The sequence below is a fragment of the Tenebrio molitor genome, chromosome 6, assembly GCF_963966145.1.
Source record: "Tenebrio molitor chromosome 6, icTenMoli1.1, whole genome shotgun sequence".
Taxonomy (NCBI): domain Eukaryota; kingdom Metazoa; phylum Arthropoda; class Insecta; order Coleoptera; family Tenebrionidae; genus Tenebrio; species Tenebrio molitor.
Window position 1 is genome coordinate 22217037 of NC_091051.1, and position 23313 is coordinate 22240349.

General features: G+C 35.0%; 1 protein-coding gene and 1 long non-coding RNA gene across 2 annotated transcripts in view; both read left to right on the top strand.

Moving 5' to 3' along the window:
• The first annotated feature begins 490 nt into the window (after positions 1–490).
• On the top strand, positions 491–2065 carry LOC138133921 (uncharacterized). Its single transcript, XR_011160567.1, has 2 exons — positions 491–1234; positions 1288–2065. It is a non-coding gene; the product is annotated as an uncharacterized lncRNA (long non-coding RNA).
• Positions 2066–15212: 13147 nt separating this feature from the next.
• LOC138132903 (glutathione S-transferase 1-like) overlaps positions 15213–23313 on the top strand; it is a 58848-nt gene continuing 50747 nt past the window's right edge. Inside the window, exons 1-4 of the mRNA XM_069050617.1 lie at positions 15213–15331; positions 15386–15551; positions 15608–15666; positions 15719–15860. Coding sequence (XP_068906718.1) covers positions 15285–15331; positions 15386–15551; positions 15608–15666; positions 15719–15860 — 414 coding nt within the window. The 5' untranslated portion in view covers positions 15213–15284. The remainder of the gene's footprint in view (positions 15332–15385; positions 15552–15607; positions 15667–15718; positions 15861–23313) is intronic.

Below are 23313 nucleotides of genomic sequence, written 5' to 3' on the forward strand. Positions count from 1 at the left end.
CATTTTTAGCAAAGAGATGGATTAATAAATTCGGATGCAATTCTTGCAATAAAGTGACCATATTCCACACGTGAATTAACAATTGAAGAAGATATCAAAAATAACATTACTGATTTATTTAACGATGGATCATGAAAACCATATAAAATTAAAAACATCGCATCTTTATTATAATTAGGTACGAGTACCACAAATATCACCAATCGTGATATTTGTACTTCGTTGTTTATATACTGCTACGAAAGAGAAAATCAATTCTGATTTAAAATATTGCATAATTAAAAGGGACGATAGATTCTGGCATGAAACTGATAAATTTGAAATTGGGACTTTCTTCCAGAATTAGTGGATCCTAGACATCAAAGAGGTCAGCCAAATACTAAAAAAATAGTTATAATTTTGCATTGTTAATATTTTAAAATTAACTCAATTCGAATTTTTATTCATTTAGATAAGGCGTTAAAAATCTATTTTTTTATTTTTATTAATAGTTATTTACTTTATTAGTGGGATAGAAGCATTATTACTCTACGAGTGTGAATGATTGCAAATGACGAGGGCGTTAGCCCGAGCTTCATTTGTAATCACACGAGTTACTGTAATAGGCTCTAGCCCACGTGTGATGTACAAAACTTTATCTACATCTGCCTAATTCAAGAAACTCTAAAAAAATCTAAATCTATAATTTTCATTCAAAATAAAAATCAAGGAAACTTTCGGAGTGTTATTATGGCAACCGCTCAAATTTGTTACAAACAATTTTTTAAATGTCAACAATTTTTTGTGCATTGTGCATCAATATTGTAATCCCATAATAATGAATGATTCAGAAACGGAAAATCTGCCCTTGGAAATTGAAGAAGCTGCTGCAAATGTTGTCTCTTCACTTTTACCAGATAAGTCACAAGCGAAGTATGAACATTTTTATAAACGGTTCACTGATTGGTGTACGTCCAAGAAAATTAAGAATGAAGCAAAAGAAAAAGTAGTACTGGCATTTTTTGAAGAATTATCGAAGAAGTATAAGTGCTCCAGTCTTTGGGCTTTCTATTCAATGCTGCGAGCTACAATCTCAATGAAGCAAAATGTTGATATTAGTAAATTTAATCATTTAATTGCTTTTTTGAAAAAGCAATCAGTGGGACACAGGCCAAAGAAATCCAGAGTATTAACAAAAGAGGAAGTTTCAAAATTTTTAAAAGAAGCTGGAGATAAAGAATTTCTGTTAATAAAGGTAAAAACGTTTTGAATCTTTGATATAAGGAAACCAATAACTTCATATTTAAGGTTGCCTTGATAATTGGACTAGGAGGTGCTTGCAGAGTAGATGAACTAACTAACCTGCAATTAGAAAATGTGAAAAAAGAGGGACAGCTTTTTCATATCTTCATACCAAATACAAAGACCAAAGTATCCCGAGAATTCTTTGTTACTGTCGGAGGCATCGAAGGAGTGAACATGGTTGAAGTAATACAAAAATACCTTGCGCTGCGTCCTAATCATGCTGTTCATGGAAGGTTTTTCGTCGGTTACAGAGGTGGTAATTGCATAAAGCTTCCCGTTGGGATAAACACATTTAGTGCAATGCCAAAGAAGATTGCCAACTTTCTTAATTTACCACAAGCTCAAGAATACACAGGGCATTGTTTTCGAAGATCGTCCACTTCACTATTAGCAAATACCGGAGCAGATCTATTAACAATAAAGCGTCATGGTGGTTGGCGATCAAATGCTGTATGTGAGGGTTACATTGATACTTCAGTTGAAAACAAGAAAAAAATAGCCTCAAAAATTCTTGGAGGAGAGATGACAGACAATGAAGCTACAACAAGTGCTTCCAACATTTCCTACCAAGATTTCAGCCTTCTTGGAAGAGAACTTGTTATTGCTCAAGCTAAAGCAGGCATTTCCCAACAAAATTTAAATGTCAGGAGCAAGAATTCAGATCAGGTGACTTCATCTGCCATTAATTTTACTAATTGTAAAAAATGTGTGTTTAATATTTATCAGAAATAATAGTTACTTAGTTCATTTTTCATTTTAATAAAATATGATTAATTAAAGATTGGTGATTTTTCATTACACCACTAGTGGTGTAATAGGGTTCATTATTCAACTCAAATGAGCGCTATAGTAACGCTCTTATAACACAGATGTAGATAAAATAATAAAAGAAATTAATTAATGAAAGTTGATAAGTGGGTTATCTGAAAAAATTGTAGTAAGTAATAACACTATGTCGATGTCGATATTCTCTACCTTCTTGTTTACCTGCAGTATTTTTGGTAAACATTTGGAAGGGTCGTTTCACTTATTATACCTGAATCTTCATATTGTAGGTAAAAAAAAACATTTACCAATTGTTCGTGAAGTTTTGCATTTTGTCCTGTGCTCTAAGAAGTTACTTGAATATTTACAAGAAAAATATTGATAATCTTCGAGGATTTTAATAGGGCCCATTATGGTCGTATGAATCCAGATATTGCCAGTAATCGGCTGGCTTAGAAACCACTGGAGATTATATTCTTGGAAGAATAATAAATATGAAAATTACCACAGACACTGCAAATACGATAAAAGATATTTTATGTCGCCTCGAAAAATTAAAATTTAAAAAATTACCTGAATCACTGCAATGGGGTATTGACAACGAAGAAAAAGCAAAACAAAAATTGGAAGAAATAACGGGTCTATGTTCGTGCGGTTTATTTGTAGACATTGAGAAAACATTTTTGGGGGCATCACCAGATGGATTGGTTGATTTGGACTCAATTGTTGAAATCAAATGTCCATTTGCTGCTCGAAACACCGACATCAAAACGGCAATAGAATTTTTTTTTAAATATTTGGAAATGAATCCCAGGGATGATAATAAAATATTATTAAAAGAAAACGACAATTATATATACCAGGTTCAAGGTCAACTGCTTATGAGCAATCTCCAAAAATGTTATTTTATTGTACCTACACAATGTGACTTAAAATATGTATTGTGTTATTGAAGAAGATGATTCTAAATACTGGTACGATAAAATGATAGATACTTTAGAAATACGAGTATGTTACATATTTGAATGGAATGTTGCCCGAAATAACTGACTCGAGAAGTAGCCGAAATTTACCTATAAGAAGCATCTTAAAAAAAGACCTATAAATTATAAATCATAACCATGTACTTATCTATACCTACCTATAAAACAAGTTAATTTTCTGATCAATCAATCACTCAATCCATAATTAATAAAGTTTTTATTTCATAACAGCAAGAACCAACACAAATGTCGTAAATAATGCCTGATTTCGATGGTTCCAAACGTTTGCAGCTTGATAGTCCATACTGGAAATTTTATAATGTGTACCAGGAATTTTGACTCTTTCGATAACAAATGGATTATTGGATTTTCCCGGTCCTTCTAGGTACTTACCTAGACCACTAATCATCCCCCCAAGTAACTGTACGGTACGGTAATAACGGTGAGAAGAGGTAGGTTTAAAATTTAAAAAAAAAAATAAAAAAAAAATAACAGTACCTAGTCGCCAGCAATAAATTTTGATCGACAAGGTCATTCTTTGACGCAATCGAAAATGATCCATTGTAAAACAGTCGTAAATATCATCACGTTGTATGACATTAATTGTAATTTTTTCTCATTTTTTTGACACTTTGTTGACATGAGCAAAATCAGGCAGGGAAAAATTTTTAATGTGTGACAATCTAACCAAATTTTGAAATGACATTGACGACCAAAATTTATTGCTCGCGACAGTACATTCCTACCTACCTCAAAGTGAAAGTAACAAAACTGAATGAATTTTGGGAGTTCATATTATTGGATCATTTTAATTTATTATAATATAACAGTGTTTTTCTTTTGTTTTCTTTTTTTGTCAATGGTATTTCACTATTTCTCAAAACTATTTCATATTTACCTCACTTTGACATTTAATAGAGATAGGAAATAGTTTTGAGAAATAGTGGTACAGTTGGTACAATTTGGTTTTGTCCATTTGTCAATTAATTGTCTACTTGACAATACCTATCAAATAATTTCTAAAATTGTCATTGAATTTTGATCATAATTCTAACCTCTCTCTCGCAAGGTTTCACACCATAAAAATGTGCCAATTTTATTCTGACAGTTTCCGGTTTTTTTTTTGCAACCAACTACAGTTGACAAAAGAGGAAAATCAAAAGAAAAACAGTGTAATAATTTTATAAATATTATTATTCGACGGATTTGGAGACCGATTAGGTTACTATTTAGCGGCTTTTGGTAAAGAGTTTGAGGCGTTTGAGCATTTAAAATACTAAAATATTTGTCAACCTCTTTACTTTAAAATTTATAATTTAGATTATAAATGTTTCATTAAATAAAATTGTTCCCTATGGTTCATTGATAAAAAAATTCACTGTATATTTCTCGCACAAAAACATGTTCATTCATTCTTTCATCAAAAATGGCGCATAATATTTATGGCACGCGAATCAATGAAAATCCTGATCAGTGCAACCTGTTTTTATAATATCGCCAAAATTGCAGAGCACAAGTGCGTTAAAGACCCCCTGTAATAAATGACGGCCCAAAGCAATGGGCTGACCGAACCCTCGGTCATAAAAGTATTAGTGCGTTATAAGGACCTGCGTAAGTCGCTCTCACTAACCATAAACCATGTCCGAGCGGCAAGGGCCGCGTCGTCTTAAGTACTTTTGGTTGCCTATTTTCGGATTTATTTTTTATAAATAACAAAAAAACTACGACAGTAAACGAAAAAAGAAAATGTTATCGACCTCCGTATTTCAATTATCTATCAAATGAGTGTTTACTTACCGCGAAAAAACGTTCCAGGACAAAAAAATCCGAAAAAAATGATTTCGCGTTTTTATTTAATTACAAATTGTTATACTTTTTTTAAAAATAATATGCTATCGACCTCCGTTTAGGTGCCTACTAACCAACCAAAAGTCAAGCATTGCTTCAAAGTTGATTTTGTAGAAAAATTCCGAAAAAAATAACTCCATGTATTTAGTATAGGCGCTACGTGAGGGATCGTGGAGCCTTAAGTTAAGAAACAGTAAACTTGATGCCATTAGATTAGGTTTCTGCCGAAGGTCTCTATTTTGGTTAGTTCGTACTGTACAGAGTTAAGGTGAATTTATAAACTTTTCAGCAGCCGCAGCAGTATCTGTTAACACAACAGCAAGAAGAAAAAAGATGCGCATTGGGTACTGTGATTTATAATAAAGTTTGGTATCAGCAACGGTTGCAGTTCGCCAGCCGCAGCTGTGCCGTTGGATATAACCATTTTTTATCTTCTGCGGCAACCGCTGCGGATTCAGTAACGCTCGACCAATCAGGTGTAAGCAATTGAGCCGGTCCCATCGCAGTTGGCAGTTGAATGTACCGCAAGCCTCATAACATGAGTCAAACTAATATCGTCTATAGGTGGCGATACTGGCGGTAGATTTTACAGGAGCGTCTCGCCGCAGTAAGTTTTAATGGCACCACCTATCGGGTAGGCAACTCTTGATACAAAATATTATACGCAAGGTCGATACAGTCAACTAAAGATGCTTCTCATTAAGTCATAAATATCGGGCCTTCAAATAAATATATATTTAGAGTAGGCGTAGGCGACATTCTAATTCTGTTAACAGTGTTACACAGGTTACATAGTAAGCTTTTCCCAATTTCATATTATCATATTCTAACCTAATTTTATTTCGTTAAAATGTCAGACGTTTCTTGTGTCATTTTCTACGCTGGAAAAATGTTGCAAACAATTGAATTTCCATAGGTTGCTCTAAATATAAATTTATTTGAAGGCCCTTTATATCATCACTGATGTCTGCAAAGTGCAAACACATGTGCGAATTATGTAAAATTGTGTACTTAACTTACAGGTTTTTAATGCGCAATGAAAACATAAAACCTGCGAGATTCAAAAATGGCCAAGAACGCGTCATCGTACCTCGTTAATTTCCCTAAGTTGTGTGTTTTTTTTTTTTACAATTTAAACAGTACCAGATTCGTTCCAATAGGGTTTGTGAACCACACAGAAGAGTGCAAATAAAAGTACACAATTATAACCAGCTATTTATTCAATGTTATAATCTTTGTAACGCTGGGATTTATGACTAATAAACGTCTCGGAAGAGGGCACCCAAGTCTCCCCGAATGTGAGAAGGCTACTCATTCGGAACTCTTGGAAAATAGTGAGCTCTGGCTATTCCCCTAGACCCCCGAATAAGGCTCCGCTAAAACCCCTCCTGAAAATACGAACAAGTCCGAAGTGACAACGTGGACGTGGCAAATTATTGAAAGTTGAGAAACCTGATTTCATAAACAACACAATCCAAATTTCAGGAAAAACAAAAGGGTCTTGAACATTACAAGCAGTGCAGTTACTTCGGACCGTTCGAGCGAGAGCGAGCACTAGACGAGAACTTTAGCATCCTTTTTTTTTACAATATGCGGCAGATACGCATCGGAGTGAGTGGCCTTGCATGGCCGGCGGTCTGTGGCACCCTATCCTTACGACTTTAACATTTTCCGCCTATCCGTGATTTGGTGCTAAAGGAAAGTCCTAGCTGCTTTAGGTTAAGTCAACAAATTGAGCTACTCTAAGTTCATCAGCTATTATTGACTATTACAAAGCAAAAACAAACGGCGCTTGTCAGGTCCCACAAACTCAGGGAAAATAGACCTGATCACAATTCCGGAAGCTTGTGCCAAGGAACTGGGGGACAACTTACACCATGAGCGACGTTGCTACCCTGCATTCAACAAGCTCTGCCAAGCGTTAAGTTTTCGGGTCTTTCTGGGGCGCAACATTTTAAACGACGGGCCGTGAGGTCGTGTTCAACGCTTGGATGTTAGAGGAATCCACAAAAACCCACAAAGAGAGAGACCCTCGTGGTAAGGTCAAGAATTTACATTTACTGCAAAACTGGAAAAAAAATACAAACAAAACCGCGACAAAGATTTGTTGACGGAGCCACCTAAGAAAACTTTCAATTCGGGATGCGACAAACAAACAATAACAAACACGTAAAAATTAAAAACAGTCTGGTCGACCCCAGCTCATCCCCCCCCCCCCCGGTTCATCGACACAAGATGGCGCCCTGAATAGTATGTTGCAAGGTTGGTAGAATTGACTAATTTGTATAGAAGGTTGCCTCGTTGAAAATTGGGGGGAGGGGGGAAAAGTAACTCGTGACGTAAAATCAACCCAGAAATTTTGAGTGTTCGAATAGGACCCAAGGTTTATAGGCTCCCTGAAGGTTATTGGGGGGCTTTTTGGGCTCTATTCTAGCGAGGGAACACCTAGTACCTAGTACATGATCGACAGACTCTGTCGTAAAATTTTAGTACATTGTGACGTCACGAGTAACTTTTGCGGGGGGGAAAAATTCAAACTATTGTTTTAAATGGCATCGAGGCAACCTTCTATACAAATTAGTCAGTTGCAACAACCTTGGTATGTTGGGCGCGCGTACCTAAATGGCGGAAGTACAATGGCGGACATCCAAAAGTGAACGATAGCTTACGAAAATTTCCGTATTTTTCGTTAGATTAAATTAGGCTGTATTCATTGGCGTTTGTGTAGCCTTTTTTTTACCAACGCCTCTTTGCAAGTCTTACTGCAATGTAATTCTCTCGCCACAGCAGCCGACGACCAATTTTCTTCTAGCTTTGCAATAACCCTATGTTAACATTCTGAGGTTCCCACGATCCGAGCCCTGCCTAGACCGCACGAAACAACAGACGCCACTGGGACAAAAGGCCGGAGTCAGCATCCGAGATACCGAGTGGAAATATTTGAACATTGCGTTGTTGAGATACGTCAGAAAAACAATCTATTAATTTTCAGTCGCACATTGTAATAAAAGACAAGACCAATATATCTATTGTATTTGTTGTGACTGGCGAGTTTCAATTTCAATCAGAAGTGGGATCGCACTTTTGCGTGTAGTGCTCGAATCGAAAGCCAAAATGCCAAAACGGCAGATCGCATTTTCGCCGGTACCACGACGAAAAACATAGCTCGCGACGCCGACGTGATGAACGACACCGGTCACCGCATCGTCGCCGTAGGGTGATGAACTTCCACATGACCTTCCCCAGCACCCCGACGGTGTTGATGGAGTTCCCACGAACGATGGCTTTCAGGCGTCTGGTTATCATCCCGACAGTGAGCTGCAAGTACTGGTGGACACTCCACGATGCGGGACTTCCACCACGAGCGTACCGATGGCTAGCATCTCCGAGGCAATTGTAAGAGAGTTGCTTCAGGGGGCCTATTGGAACCTGAAGATAGAACCCCTTTGGATGTAACTGAAATTCGTGCTCGTATGGTCGCTCACACTGAACGGTATCAAGCGTCCCAGAAGAAGCGTTTCGATCATTCCTGATCTACTCCCCGTTTGTATCAGGAAGGTGACCTCGTGCTTATTCGCGTAAGCAGTACCCCGGCGACCGGCTCCAGCCAAAAGTTACTGCCAAAATGGCAAAATGGCGAGGACCGTTCCGAGTGGCCAAAGTTTTGAACGATCGGTACGAGGTAAAGGACATTCCAGGGACTGGTAGGTCAAGGCTACGTTACAGTGGAGTAGCTGCAGTTGACAATATGAGGCCTTGGGTAAGATACGAGTGAGCTAGACTGTGGTTCAAGTCGAGAGGAGAGCGATGGATTTTGTTGCCTGGGACTCGCTCGCACTTGACCATAGGTTGATGTGACTTGTCTGCCTTGGGTACACTGGATAGTGTTGGTTGATGGTAGTCACTGGGATGCTCAGATGTTCATGTTTCATTATCCATATAGCTTCAGTTTAGTTAGTTTAGGATTCTTTAAGTTGTAGTTAAGTCTTTCATTTCCCCTCGATTATGTATTTTATTTTGTCTCTTTATTAACGTACGACTTGGCCAAGCTCGTCTGTTAATGTCCTCTTAGGTTAGGTCTACAATGAGCATGGCAATTTGGTCCATCAACCGTCCGAGATAATTATTCTCCAAAGTGTCAAGGTGCTATTCTAAAGTTCTCTTGCAAGTTCCAGATAAAGGCGTTTTGTAGTCTGTCGAGTGAGGACATAGAGAGTTTTCGCATTACGTTTTTCAGATAACCGTGTACGCTAACGCCGGTGTTGCTAGGCAATAGAGTAACCGATTCATTATAACAATAAGCGACTACGGTAATTGCTCGCGAATAGCGTACCGGTTATTTTAACGGAACGTAACGCGAAAACTCTCTAATAATAGAGAGTTTTCGCGTTACGTTTTTCAGATAATCGTGTACGCTAACGCCGGTGTTGCTAGGCAATAGCGTAACCGATTCATTATTACAATAATCGATTACGGTAATTTCTCGCGAATAGCGTACCGGTTATTTTAACGGAACGTAACGCGAAAACTCTCTAATATGTATGTACTCCGGCAAAATTGCCGTGCCGCCGGGCGGTGGAGGGTTAGAGTATAATAATCATAAAAATTAACGGAGATTTAAGTGAAGGAGTGCGCTTATAAATCGGGAAAAGCCACAGACCAATCCTAAAACTTGGTGCCCTTTTCTTTTAGGAAAGTTAGTGCATTGTTAAACTTGATTTGACAAAAAAAAACTTAGTCCGCACGATTTTATAAATTTAGCGCAAGCTTACAAATGTTAAAAGCGTGATACATGGGTATGGTCGAGATAATTGCGGATTTTATAAAACATGGTGGGAACATCACCAACCCACGTGCGACCTATTTGTTATTGTTAAAATACATTTTGCGCGAAACAGAAATAATTTTAGTAACGCAAAGACATACCTAGTTCAAACAAGAAGGGCTGGACAACAACAAGGTCTAATGTAGTTCGGGAAGCACCGAAAATCACACAGTTAAAGCATAAAAAAATCACATATGGTACCTCTGCACTCTTCTACCGACAAGGGAGAAGTGTCTCCAAAAAAAAAACCATGGTCGTTCATCCCCTGGCGGCTTCCACCCCCACCTCTAGTGGTCGCTGGTGGTACCGACATCGGTACTATTATGGCTTTTGTTGGCGGTTGGTTTGAATTCAAACTCAGCTATCTCAATAAATTAAAAATTCATGTCCAATACTTCTTCGTTCGCACTGCACAATAGCAATATAAATTTTTTCGTATCCCACCTCCACCCGGCGGCACGGCAATTTTGCCGGAGTACATACACTATAACGGATATTACTATCAAGTAATAGTGCAGTGCTTATCAACATAATTACCGGCGTCTTGCCTCCACATTTTGACTTTGTTGTGTTTTATTATGTTCTGTGTCAATGTTAAGGAACTTCCTCACGATGTGACATGAGTATAATAATATACCTTTTTGAATTTCAACTACCAATGTGTTATCTAAATCCAGAAATTTTAAATTTTTAAAAAGAGATTGCGGTACTATTCCCGTTGCTGAAATTACAAGTGGTAAAATCGAATTTTTTTCTAAACACCCATCCCATTTAAAAAAAAGTATTTTTAGAGTTTACCCTTGAAACCCATAGGGCTATACTTGAATTTATTAGGCCATTTTGTAGCCTATTAACAACCATTTAATTTGGTGTATAGATAATTAAAATCCTCCGATAAATAAGGGAGCTATGGACTCGTCTTTTTTTTGGGGGACACCCTGTATATATTATAATTATAATATATATTATATTTATAATTATAATTATAATATATATTATATTTATAATTATAATTATAATATATATTATATTTATAATTATAATTATATACAATAAGAATTCATAATAAAAATGTTAAATTATTATTATTAAATTATAATTCATAATTCATTATTGTTAACTGTGCAGTTAAGCCTTGAGTAGTCCTCTGAAATTGTAAAGTACATTTTTTATAAACTAATATTAAAATAGATTTTGTGTGCAACCGTACGCGAAATGGGCACTTCGCGTGCGTAGAACAAGCGCGAAATTGAATTTCGCAGCCGTTGCCTTGACGACGGCCGTAAAAGTAAAAGTCATTTTAATTTTTATAATTAATTATCACAATTACAACATATCTATCTGCATATTTGCGGTATAATCTTACAAAATCTGGATTGGTTACAGTTAAAGTTTGATTTTGTCAGGAACGGCCACTATTAGTACAGAATTTTTATCCGGTTTGAAATTTCCGCCAATTCCAAATGGGACCGCCTCAAGGAGTAGGGGTCGGTAAGAAAGATTCCCATTATCGATCTATCTACAACAGACACGTGTAAACTAGGTTCATTTTTCACCGATCAAAAAGAGAAATATCTAGTAGGTAACTAGTAACATATTCTGAATCCTGAATGTCATCAACAGACGTTTTGGTTAATTTGTCTCTTCGCACGGCCCCTGATATTCCTATGATTAAAATAACATAAAAAGGAGCAGACGATATCGGGTGTTTTTTTAACTTTCACCTCATAGTAGGTGTTGAAGAGTCGATTGTGAATGCACTATACGGGTTACGGATCACCTATCAGCTGTTTAAATCTGACGTTTTACACTAGTCGTGCGGTCACATCGCCTACTACGAGGTGAAATTAAAAAAAAAAACACTCGATACAACTTATCATAACAGAACTTAACCTTAACCTTCCACAATAAATAAATTCCAGTAAATAGGTAAGCCCATACAACATTATACGACAGGGTTTTCATATTCTTCTTGTTAGACCAGTCTCAAAGTCACTGTAATATTTTTCATACTGCCGTTTAGATTTCCAGGTATCAAATTAGCAACTGCACAATTTATAATATTTTTTAACTCTATATGAGTACACGGAACGGAAACATCGTAATTTTCTTCCGACATTTGTACCAATTTTTTCAAAACGAATTGTTTTATTTATGTCGTGTCTATAGCAACATGGCGACATGTAAACCGACTTTATTTTTATTGACAGTGAACTAATTTTACTTGTTCATTTTTTAATTACAAATTTTCGGTTGCACACAAAATGTTGTGTACACCTTGGCTACGAAATCCGTTGCCAATTTTTCTCTCGGTTCGTCAAAGTACGATTTCGCAGCCTTGATATACAAATAACTATTTTTGTACACGCTCCCAAAAATAGCTATTTTACGAACAAGTTTGAGTCAATAAAATGAGTCTTTTTCGGATTCAATCCCGAAAAATTGCCATAACAACTTTTCCGGATTATTTAGGTAAATATTCACAAAAAATTGCCATGACAACTTTTCCGGATTATTTTGGTAAATAAAACACAATGGTTCAATACAATAATTAAACGATTTTTATAATTTAGAATAAAAAGGCAATAATATTGTGAAAAAACTTGCTTCCATCCTCCTAGCCGTTTCAACGAGGTTAAATCAAGATTACAGAGACGCAGTACTTCGGCGGAAGCAATGTCCTGTATAGTCTGTCGGGTTCGGTGGGTTAAGAAATGATTAACACAATTGAATGTAAAGAATAGCGGAACTTACCGTTTCATGTATATAGTTCAACATTGCTTCTTCGTCTATAATTACAAGGTTGTTAATTTCTTTCCATCGAATGAATGCTTCATATTCCTTTTCATAGATTTGTCTAGACTACACTGGAAGTAAATCTAATACAATTTTCTTCGCGTTTTGTAATATTTTCTGGATTCTGCATTTTATACAAACAAAACGTCAAAAATGTTTCGTGTTTATATTAAACAATCTGGTTACTATGGTGGTATGGTAATTAAAATTCAAAGTTCACTGTTTTCGAGAAATATTTGCTCTGATCAGATTAATCAATAATCATGCATAATAAGAGGTTTGAATGCGTTTTTGGGAGCTTTAACAAAAAAAATGTTCTTTGTAACACGTACCTAAAACGTTTTTGCAAACTCGTCTGCTATTCCAGACTCGGCTGCCACCTCGTCTGGAAACAGCAACGATTCGTCCGCAAAAACAATGTTTTAGGTACTTGTAACAAAAATAGCTATTAATATAATGAGAAGATTATGGGATTTATAATATGCGAGGAGGTTGCCAGGTGACGAGGCAATTAGCCAAGTCACCTGCACAACGTCCGAGCGTTGTTTAAATCCCATAATATTCGAGTTATATTTCAAGCTTTATCGTATCATTGTATCTAACGTATTATGAGCGCGTAACTAATGTATTATTATGACTAACTAACGTATTATAAGTAGCTAAGGAAGCTGAGTTATTCGAATATTATGGTCTTTATAATTATCAATAAATGTGTAACATAAAGTGATCATATCCATTAATGATACGATAATAACTATATTAAAAGTTTATAACGTTCAAATTTGTACCGTATTGTTACCGCTAACAAGCTATTATAGCTATTAAGACAACAAGTGTTTTATAGCCGATTTAAAAATCGAGATCGTAGTTTAAATCAGAGCGACCGCAGGGAGCGAGGATTTAATAGATCGAGATTTTTAAACTATAAAACACGCGTTGTCTTCAAGATTTTTTCTAACACTAACATCTTATCAGAAATTTTAATAAATTCAGAAATTATTCGAGGCGCGTCACAATACACAAAATGCGCAGATTGCCGTGGATACTATGGTAATAATATCAACAAATTTGGAAAAAAACAATTTTCATCGTTGAAATGTGCCAAAACGTTCCAGAAGAAATAAGAAAAAAGGGGCAATTTGTTACCAATGAAGTCTTAAAGTGCATATGAAAAGGTGTATGTTTCGTTTCAAGGCCGGAACAATGAAAAAAGCATCACGGAGGTAACGGAAGATGTCATTTTGGCTTTTCTTGATAGGTAGGTGTGTAGAACTTCATTAAAAGTTAATTTACGTTACGGCAAGAATCATTTGAAGAAAATGTAAAGATTGCCAGTTTTCGATGGCCGGCCACTTGCATTGGATGAAACAACAGAAGATAAAGAAGAAGATGTTAGGAACAAGAGCACGAAGCTAATGTGGCAGTTCCAATTCAATAATTGTACTTTTCACTTTTGTGATAATTACTGTAAAAATGATGAATAAAATGTTACTTGAATAATATGTGTGAGCGTATTTTATGACTCTATAAGATACGTTGCTATTGACGACGTGTCTTATAGAGGAAGCGTATTTTATGAGAAACATAAGGTGTGAGCTCAAATGCACCATAGAAACAGTATAAGATATTAGTGTTAGAAAAAATATTTTTTTTAAATTAAAAGAATGCCTACACAAAACTTGTATATTTTATTTCCCAATTTCTCAATCAATCAAGAAATTTCAAAGTGAGAATATTCTATTTCCAATTGAGAAAAAACAATTTCAAAATTAGTCAGAAAAAACTGTCTATGTACTCGTAATAGGACACAACCTACAAGATAAGAAAAGAAGCGAAGAAATGAGAGAAGAGTGTAAAGCCAACGACATAGTACGTTGGATAAGAAGTTGCTGAAGAGAGAGGAACCGGCATGTAACGAGAATAGCAGAAGGTCGACTAGCAGAAGACCTACCGGAAGACCACCGAAAGGTCTACTAGCAATTCATCTCACAGGAACAACAACAAGAACAGCAACAATAAATGCAGTATTGAACAAGCAATTTGCCTACAGAAACAGGAAGTAGAAGAGGATGAAGAAATTATTTTCAAATTTTAGACAATAAGAAATTGCCTGTCACTCTCCTGAAAGCACACTGCATAATTTGCAGTTTTGCTGTTAATTGTCTATCATCGCAGGCTTCACAGTAGCAATGCCCTCTTATGGTCTATCACTTAGTAGGGTATTCACAGGTATTCAGCATATATAATCCTTTGATTCCTCAGCAAATAATCGCAATGAGATAATGAGAAAGGTTTGGAGATCTTGGAGATCAACGTCCAGAGTTGCCACGCCCAATCCATCTACAAAGATAAGTTGCTGTTAGGATACGTACAGACTACATACATTTTCGAAAAAAGCTGGATATTTTAATTTCAATAGCCAGTTTTTTTCGAAAATGTAGTGTGGGTTGCATTTTCAATTCCGTCGGGCTCATTATTACTCGTGATATACCCTGCATTATTAATAAGGAACTAGATTAAAAAGATTAAAATAATATGGACATTTTAAATGAAACTTGCGAGGTCTAGTATGTTGAGACTTAATTTTTAATGCAATTATTTTACTAGAATATGAGACAGCTGAGAGCTGACTATTGTTTTGAAAACAGTTTCCATGGTTATCGTTGTCTTATAAAGAATTAATACGTACAAGACCTTGTTGCAATGTGGATATCGACTGTAACGCAAGTCAACAAGAGTGATTCGTGATATTTCGCAGAAAAGTTTTATGTTCAATTAAACTGATGGGAAACTGCATGGAAACGGAAGGTGTTGTGCCTCTAAATAACATGTAATTAGAAACAGAAACATTATTTATAATTCAAATTTTAATTTCGTATTTCAGCACATTTGATCCTAAAATGATAAATCATAGCATAGATTTGTACTTTTTTCCCGGAAGTCCCCCATCGAGAGCGACTTTAATGCTTGTTAAAGCCCTCGGCGTAAAACATAACGTAAAAACTCTTAATCTTCTGGCTGGAGAACAGATGAATCCTGAATTCATTAAGGTAATTTTTTAGATTGTGTGTGTGAGAATACGAGTATGTTAAAGTTTAACTTTCAGATTAATCCCATGCATACAGTTCCCACAATCAACGACAATGGATTTATATTGTGGGACAGGTGAGAATCGATTGAACTTTGTATCACATAAAATAATATCGATACTTTCCAGTCACGTAATCATGAAATATTTAGTAGATCAATATGGTAAAGACGATAGTCTTCATCCAAAAGATGCTAAGAAAGGAGCTATTGTCAACCATCGCCTGTTTTTTAGTGCTACCGTTCTGTTTCCAAGACTTCAGGATTACTGCGTATGTATAGATATAAAATCTGCTCTTCCGTTTACATTTTTATAACAAGAAAAACCTAGAGTTTAATAGTCTTTATATTTTTTTATTTAACAAAAATAAAATGATCTATAACAAACAATAAAAATGTTAGTGTGACTTCAATGTTTCAATAGTTATTTATACAACAAGAGGTAGAGTAAGGCCGGTCTGAGATATGACATTTGGTGGGGGAAATCTGCACAGACAAAGTATTCTAGTGGCGTGGCAAAACCGGTCACAGCTCACAACAGATAATAGCGGTCACAGTAACAGTCAGCTGATTTTTAATCTGTTGAACACCCCTATTTTACGAAAGACTGTTTTCCGTCTATGCGCACCCCCACCAATTGTCATATCTCAGACCGGTCTTACTCTAAAAGCCATACTTTTAATCACTAAGCGTGAAAATTGAAAAGACGCTTTAACCTCGTGTTTTATACAAGATTTTTTCAATTTTTAAGAAACTTTTCGTGTTGGTTTAAGCAAAGTTTTAAAAAACATTAATTCATTGTAAATTTTGAGGTTATCTTTGATAGATGTCAAGCTAGGTATATGTATAAACGGAAAAGTTTATCTTCCACGTTATGTATTTGAGTTGAGGCAACGCACATGAAAATTTAGTTGTAGCCACTTTGCACATTAAGTATCTGAGGAAACGAAATATTATTTGCTATGAGTGACAAAAAGTAAAAGGAAAAAGTCTTTAGTTACAAAAAGTAAAAGCAATTTATCACTAGTTACAGAAAGATTGACTTTAGGAAGTTAACTTTTTGCATCAAAATTGTTCTTTAATTAATTTTTGAAGCGAAAACTTCTTTAGGCGCACACATGCATTTTATTCCCAGGCAGTGAATTAGTTTCATGCGACACGGTCGTGGCAGCGCGACACGGTCGACACGGAGTCGAGTTTTTTAGTGGAGCGAGCGAGAAATAGTTAACTGTGCGTCACTTGTCACTTCCAAATTTTGATTGTTCATTGCGTTTTCATTGGGTAGTATGCATAAGAATAAGCATTTGCTTATACTATATATTTGTCTTTTTCTATCTAATAGAGTCCATGTATTTCTATCTCTCACTAATACAAGTAAAAGCATTTGCTAATAGTTTATGCATATGACCCATTGTGTTGCTAAATTTAAGTGACCTCAGTGCAGAGCTGCAGTAGTAGCCATATACAGGTGTCCCCAAATAGAAGACGAGTCCATAACTCCGTTATTTATCGGAATATTTTAATTACCTGTACACCAAATTAAATGGTTGTTAATAGGCTACAAAATGGCCTAATAAATTCAAGTATAGCCCCATGGGCTTCAAGGGTAAACTGTCAAAATGTTTTTTTTTTTTAGTGGGATTACATATTTTTTTTTAGTAATTCTGATATAGATTTTTATTCTGAAAACAACAATGTATCACAAGTATACACTTAAATATACCGGGACATTTTTTTAACTCTGACAATATAATTCATGTATCACGTGATCATGAATGATCCAATGAAAACACGTAAAAGTCCTTAGTTGCATGGCTATCACAGCGATTATAAAAAACAAAGAAATTATTTTCTTATTTACTTTCGTCGTTACAATTTTTGATTGAAATAAATTTGTCAATTTGACAAATAAATGAATAATTTTGTATTTCATTCATTATATTGTCTCATCGAATATAACACGTGGTATGATTAATCATCGATGATATTAAATTCGTGAAATTGAAGCAGGACATTTCACTCGTCCTTCGGACTCGTGATATCTCCAGCACAATTTCACTCATAATATCATCGATAATAATCATACCACTTGTTATATTATAGCTGAACATAGTCCATACTTATTCCCTATGTTCAATTTTAAAAAACACAGATCAAATGCATTGTGAGTTGCTATGCAACCATCTATACCGAACACCAAAGATTTTGAAATAATGTTAAAAATTGTTCCGATTGATTGAATTGGTCTATCATGTGTTGCATTGGAAATGTCACGCACATTTCTAATGCTCTGATTGGCATAGAATAACTGCATTATGTGTATTTCTTCTTCAAACAACTTGACCATTTTGTTAAACTGTCATGTCAAGTACTTATTTTCGTTATCTTGGTTACGTGATTATATACATGAATTGACCTGTGTTTTTTAAAACTGAACATAGGGAATAAGTATGGGCTATGTTCAATATTAAAAAAATGTCCCGGTATGTTGTTCACGTTGAGTTGACAATTTCAATGTCAAATAATTTTATTTTTTGGCTCTGTAATTATGTTTTGTAAATAGTGACATGCAGGTAAACACCGTTCACGTTGGATTAAGCATTGCGGAATCGCATTATGTTGGTTACCTGCATGTCACTATTTATAAAACATAATTACAGAGCCCAAAAATTAAATAATTTGACCTTGAAATGTTCAACTCAACGTGAACAAGGTTTACCAAAAATTCACAAAAAAAATGTAAAAAATGCTACTATCGTCTATGTTCCATTTTGCGCTAAACATTGGCGGCATATCTGCGCAATCCCAATCTTCGCTTGGTGCTCGTCATTTGTTTCAAAAGTTAGTGTTATTTTTTTTAATGTGAAGTTATACTTGTAGTACATTGTTGTTTTCAGAATTAAATGTAATCCCATTTGAAAAAAAATATTTAGACAGTTTAGTCTTAAAGCCCTGGGAGCTATACGTGAATTTATTAAGCCGTTTTGTAGCCTATTAACAACCATTTAATTTGGTGTACAGATAATTAAAATCCTCCGCTAAATAAGGGAGCTATGGACTCGTCTTTTTTTTTGGGACACCTGTATAAAAACGATAAAGACACGACACATATTGTAAGTTCACAGATGGATTTAGGATTTTGTAAGTAATTCTCAATTTGGCTTCAACAATTATTCATCTATTGGAAAATTTGTGTAGCAAAATGTGAAACGGAAAATGGACAAATTAATTATTATCAAAATTCATAATACAGGATATAAATGATGGTCTGCTCTCGCTTGTGTTCTGTTCAATATAATAAATCATCGTCAAGAAAATAAAAATTAAACATCGAAACCTAACCTCACAAATTTTGCTAGTCGGTTTACCTCTAAAAGCGGACGTATTGACAGTTTGTATTGAATAATACAGATTTTTGGTGTTTATTTAAAAACAGCATTGGGACTCGTGCGCCAAATAAACCCTTATAAAACCCGTTCTTTAATATACTATTATCCACAATCACATTTTAAAACGACTTTTATCCACTTTAAGTGCTTATTCACAATGGACATAAGCTGGACATGGCATGATACATGCAGTGGACATACTATTAATTTTTATTTCATACTGTCCGGTAGATGCTCGATTGCATCATCAATTTGAGTCCGGTAGGTCAGTTATAACAGTATCAGAGCTGGAAAGTGTTAGTGGAGTCAAGTCGGACTGAAATTATGACTTTTAGTGATTCCAAGGTATAACTAAATGAGACCTATACTATCTTGTAGAGGACATTTTGGGACATAAGGAATAGTCATCTACAACTTTTTTTAATAGGACCGAACTTTGAAAACGGCCTTTATACGTAGTTGAGGTGTAGTCCGAAAAACTATGTTTCTCGTAACATTTAACGATGTGTTAATTCAACTATTGAAGCTATAATTATGATTTTCTGTATATTTGTAGTAAAAAGTACAGCGCTTCCAATGGTGAATCGGAAATTTCGCAAATATTGATAGTTTTGAAAATAGTATATTATGTTATGAGGAGCAAAAATGAAGTTTTATGTGCTGCGGCTGGTAGATTGCCTGCCGAACGCAGTGAGGCAGACAAACCAGCCAAAGCACATAAAACCATTTTTGCTCCGAATAACATATACTATTTTTTCTTCAAACCTTCATAACAAATTATTTAAGACATGTTAAGAAACCAGGTAGGAATTTCAAATGATTTAGCTGGTTTACTTTACTGCCGCTCATCAGCGGAGATAATAACTTCACGGACGCCCTCAGCGGAGATAATAACTTTATCTGCCGCTCTCAGCGGAGATAATAACTTTATCTGCCGCTCGTCAGCTCGTTAGATGCCATGACAATGAAGTGACACTTTAGCATTATCAATGCAGCAGGATAATGTCATAATTTACGGACGTTTGAAGAAAAAAATAATTAATGCATTTAGATTAATAAAAAATGCGCATCGTAACCTTCACTCTGCTGGGACCTATGTGAAATGTTGAAAATTTCGATACACATGCAGCGAGTCAAATGTAACTAGGATATTGTAAAAGTTTTTAAAAAAAGAATTAAGTCAGTAGCCCGTATACTTTTTGAGGAAATAATTTTTTTATTCGACGAGCGAACGCGCCGGGCGGCTCCCGGCACGTGTAGTTAGTCGTCTATCGATACGAGTATACTCGGAGGGCGTGTAGCAGTCTAAAGACAAAAATTTTGAGTATATAGTTTTTTTGGTATTTTTGCTAAAATTTCCCTACTTTAAATGCTTTCTTCTTCGTCATATTCATCCTCATATAAACAAGAAACATTGTTCTGAAATTTTTTGCAAGAACAATCACTCCAGGATCTTAAGCCTTCCTTCATGCACATACATTTATTGTTTAATTATTTTTTTTAATTTAATGATAGATAAGCAATACCATTACAAAAAAAAATATATATATTTATTATTTCTCGTCGATTCTCCTGTTCCTATAAAAAATGTTAGAAAAATGTCTTCAAACTAAATCAATATCAAAAAATATTATTTTTATACTAGTTTGAATTGCAGTTCATTTCTCTTTTTTTACTTCCTGTTTTTTGCAAAATATGCTCATTTTAAGTAGTTAAAAGATTTATCAATGGGTTTTTTTGTGCACATATGTACCTACTTGAAAATGAAATTTGCAAGTGTTACCAGCGATTCATTTTTTAACGTTTTAAAATCGGCAAAAAAAACAGCATACAATGTCCTTTTGAAAACATTTCAAATGTTAGGGAAGTTAAACTCAATGACTATGACCGAGGCTGTTAAAATTTCTACTAAATTCGCACTGGCTTTTTAAAAAAATAAAACTTAGACCATTAACATATTAAACTAACTGAGTTATAAACTGACTACAACCTCTAATAAGTCTGCTAAAAAATTGCCACCAACAGATGATGCTTTTGGTCAACATGTGCTAAGGTATTAACATTAAAAAATAATTATTATTATGTACATACTTCACTCAAATTTTAGATGCATTGATCAATTACGTATATCCTTGTGTAGTCATGTATAGTTTGTCCAGCGAGAGATTGGTTGACATAAAATTCATTAAATTCTACGTAGAGCAAGAAGTAGCTAACGCACGTAAAATTTGAAATATATCCTTCAAGCAGTTTATAATATTTTTTCATGGACTTATGCTCTAATTAATGTATTCTAGTGTGTTTTGTAGTGTTGGGTTAATTCAATACAATTTAAAATCTCCAAATCTAAATAAGGGCATTTTACAACCTGTTTTAGCTACAATGGTGAACGTTTTTTGCACAGGCCAATGATGCCAAAATAATAAATGTATGTGCATGAAGGAAGGCTTAAAATGCTGTAGATTGTTCTTGCAAAAAATCTCACAACAATGTTTCTTGTTTAGGTATATGAGAATGAAGATGACAAAGAAAGCATTTAAAATAGATAAATTTTAACAAAAATACAAAAAATTTACCTACTTAAAATTTTACAATTATTGTTTTTAGACTGCTACAATCCCTACATCGATAGACGACTAAATACGCGTGCCGGGTTATATCTGCCTGCCAGGAGACGCCCGGCGCGTTCGTTCGTCGAATAAAAAAATTATTTTCTCAAAAAATATACGGGCTACTGACTTAATTCTTTTTTTTTTTTAACTTTTACAATATCTTAGTTACATTTGACTCGCTGCATGTGTATCGAAATTTTCAACATTTTACATAGGTCCCAGCAGAGTGAAGTTTACGATGCCCATTTTTTATTAATCTAAATGCATTCATTATTTTTTTGAAAACTATCGATATTTGCGAAATTTCCGATTCACTATTGGAAGCGCTGTACTTTTTACTACAAATATACAGAAAATCATAATTACAGCTTCAATAGTTGAATTAACACAGCGTTAAATGTTACGAGAAACGTAGTTTTTCGGACTACACCTCAACTACGTATAAAGGCCGTTTTCAAAGTTCGGTCCTTTTAAAAAAAGTTGTAGATGACCATTCCTTATGTCCCAAAATGTCCTCTACAAGATAGTATAGGTCTCATTTAGTTATACCTTGGAATCACCTACCCTCAGAAATAAGCGAGCTATACATATACCATTCACGATGTTTTGGCATAAGGGGAGACTATGATTTCATTTTCTAACGTTGGATACATGATTGATTTCTGTCATCTCTGCTGTCACTAAAGTGCCTGACATACGGACCTATCAAAATGAACGTAACATGTTGCCGAATGCCGAATTTCCCGTAATCATAATTAAGCGACTCTAGAACGTATTGATGGTGTTTGTATTAGACTGCAGAACATATTTTCAGTAAGTTACAATGAAGTCAAGTTCCTTTTGTGTATAAATTGAATCGTAGGTACAAGATAAGAGTACTATTACGATCATAAAATTTTGGACATCAAACTTCTGTCACATTAAAAAAATTACTCTAAATCATGCTTTATTGAAACTGTCACATGAAAGATGAAATTGTTGTCAATTTGACACCGGTTTAAAATATAATTTTTTTAATATGCGAGTACATTTGGGTATTTGTTTTATATTTTTTATTAATTAAAACCTCGTTCTATTCCATTTGTCTGATTTTTACACCTTTTTGAATATTTTCTCGGTAAATCAGACATTCACATTTTCAAAATTGACACAATCAAAATTGAGGTTATTAATACATAAGGGTCGTTTTAGAATGTATGACAGCACGATGACATTAGTGTCCAAAATTTTTTGATCGCAATAGTACTATTGCGGCCAAAAAATTTCGTCCGTCACTTTCAAGGCCCTGACATAAAGTGTAAAGTACCCTTAAGCACCAATAACCTCGCTTTTTTATCGTTATTGTCATTTTGACAATCTGTCATTCAGTCCATCAGTTCAAATTTTGTGAATACAAAGGACAAGTTCTACTCTTACACAATTACCACACGACCGCTAGTGGCACTAGAGGCAGACTTGCGGCTATTTTTGGATTAAAGCACCAAACAGAGAACCGTGGAAATTATACGAGTATGCTGTAGTTTTAAAAAAATCAAACGAAAAACATTAAGGCAAAGACAAGGAAATGAAACATTTATTTTTGTTTAAGTACTTAGCTAAATCAAAAGATAAAATGAATGAAGTTTAAAATCAATACTTGGTCATCGCTCCATTGGCATCAATAACTCGCCTTACACGACGCGACATGGAGAGGCATAAATCTCTGTAATAATTCTTAATAATAA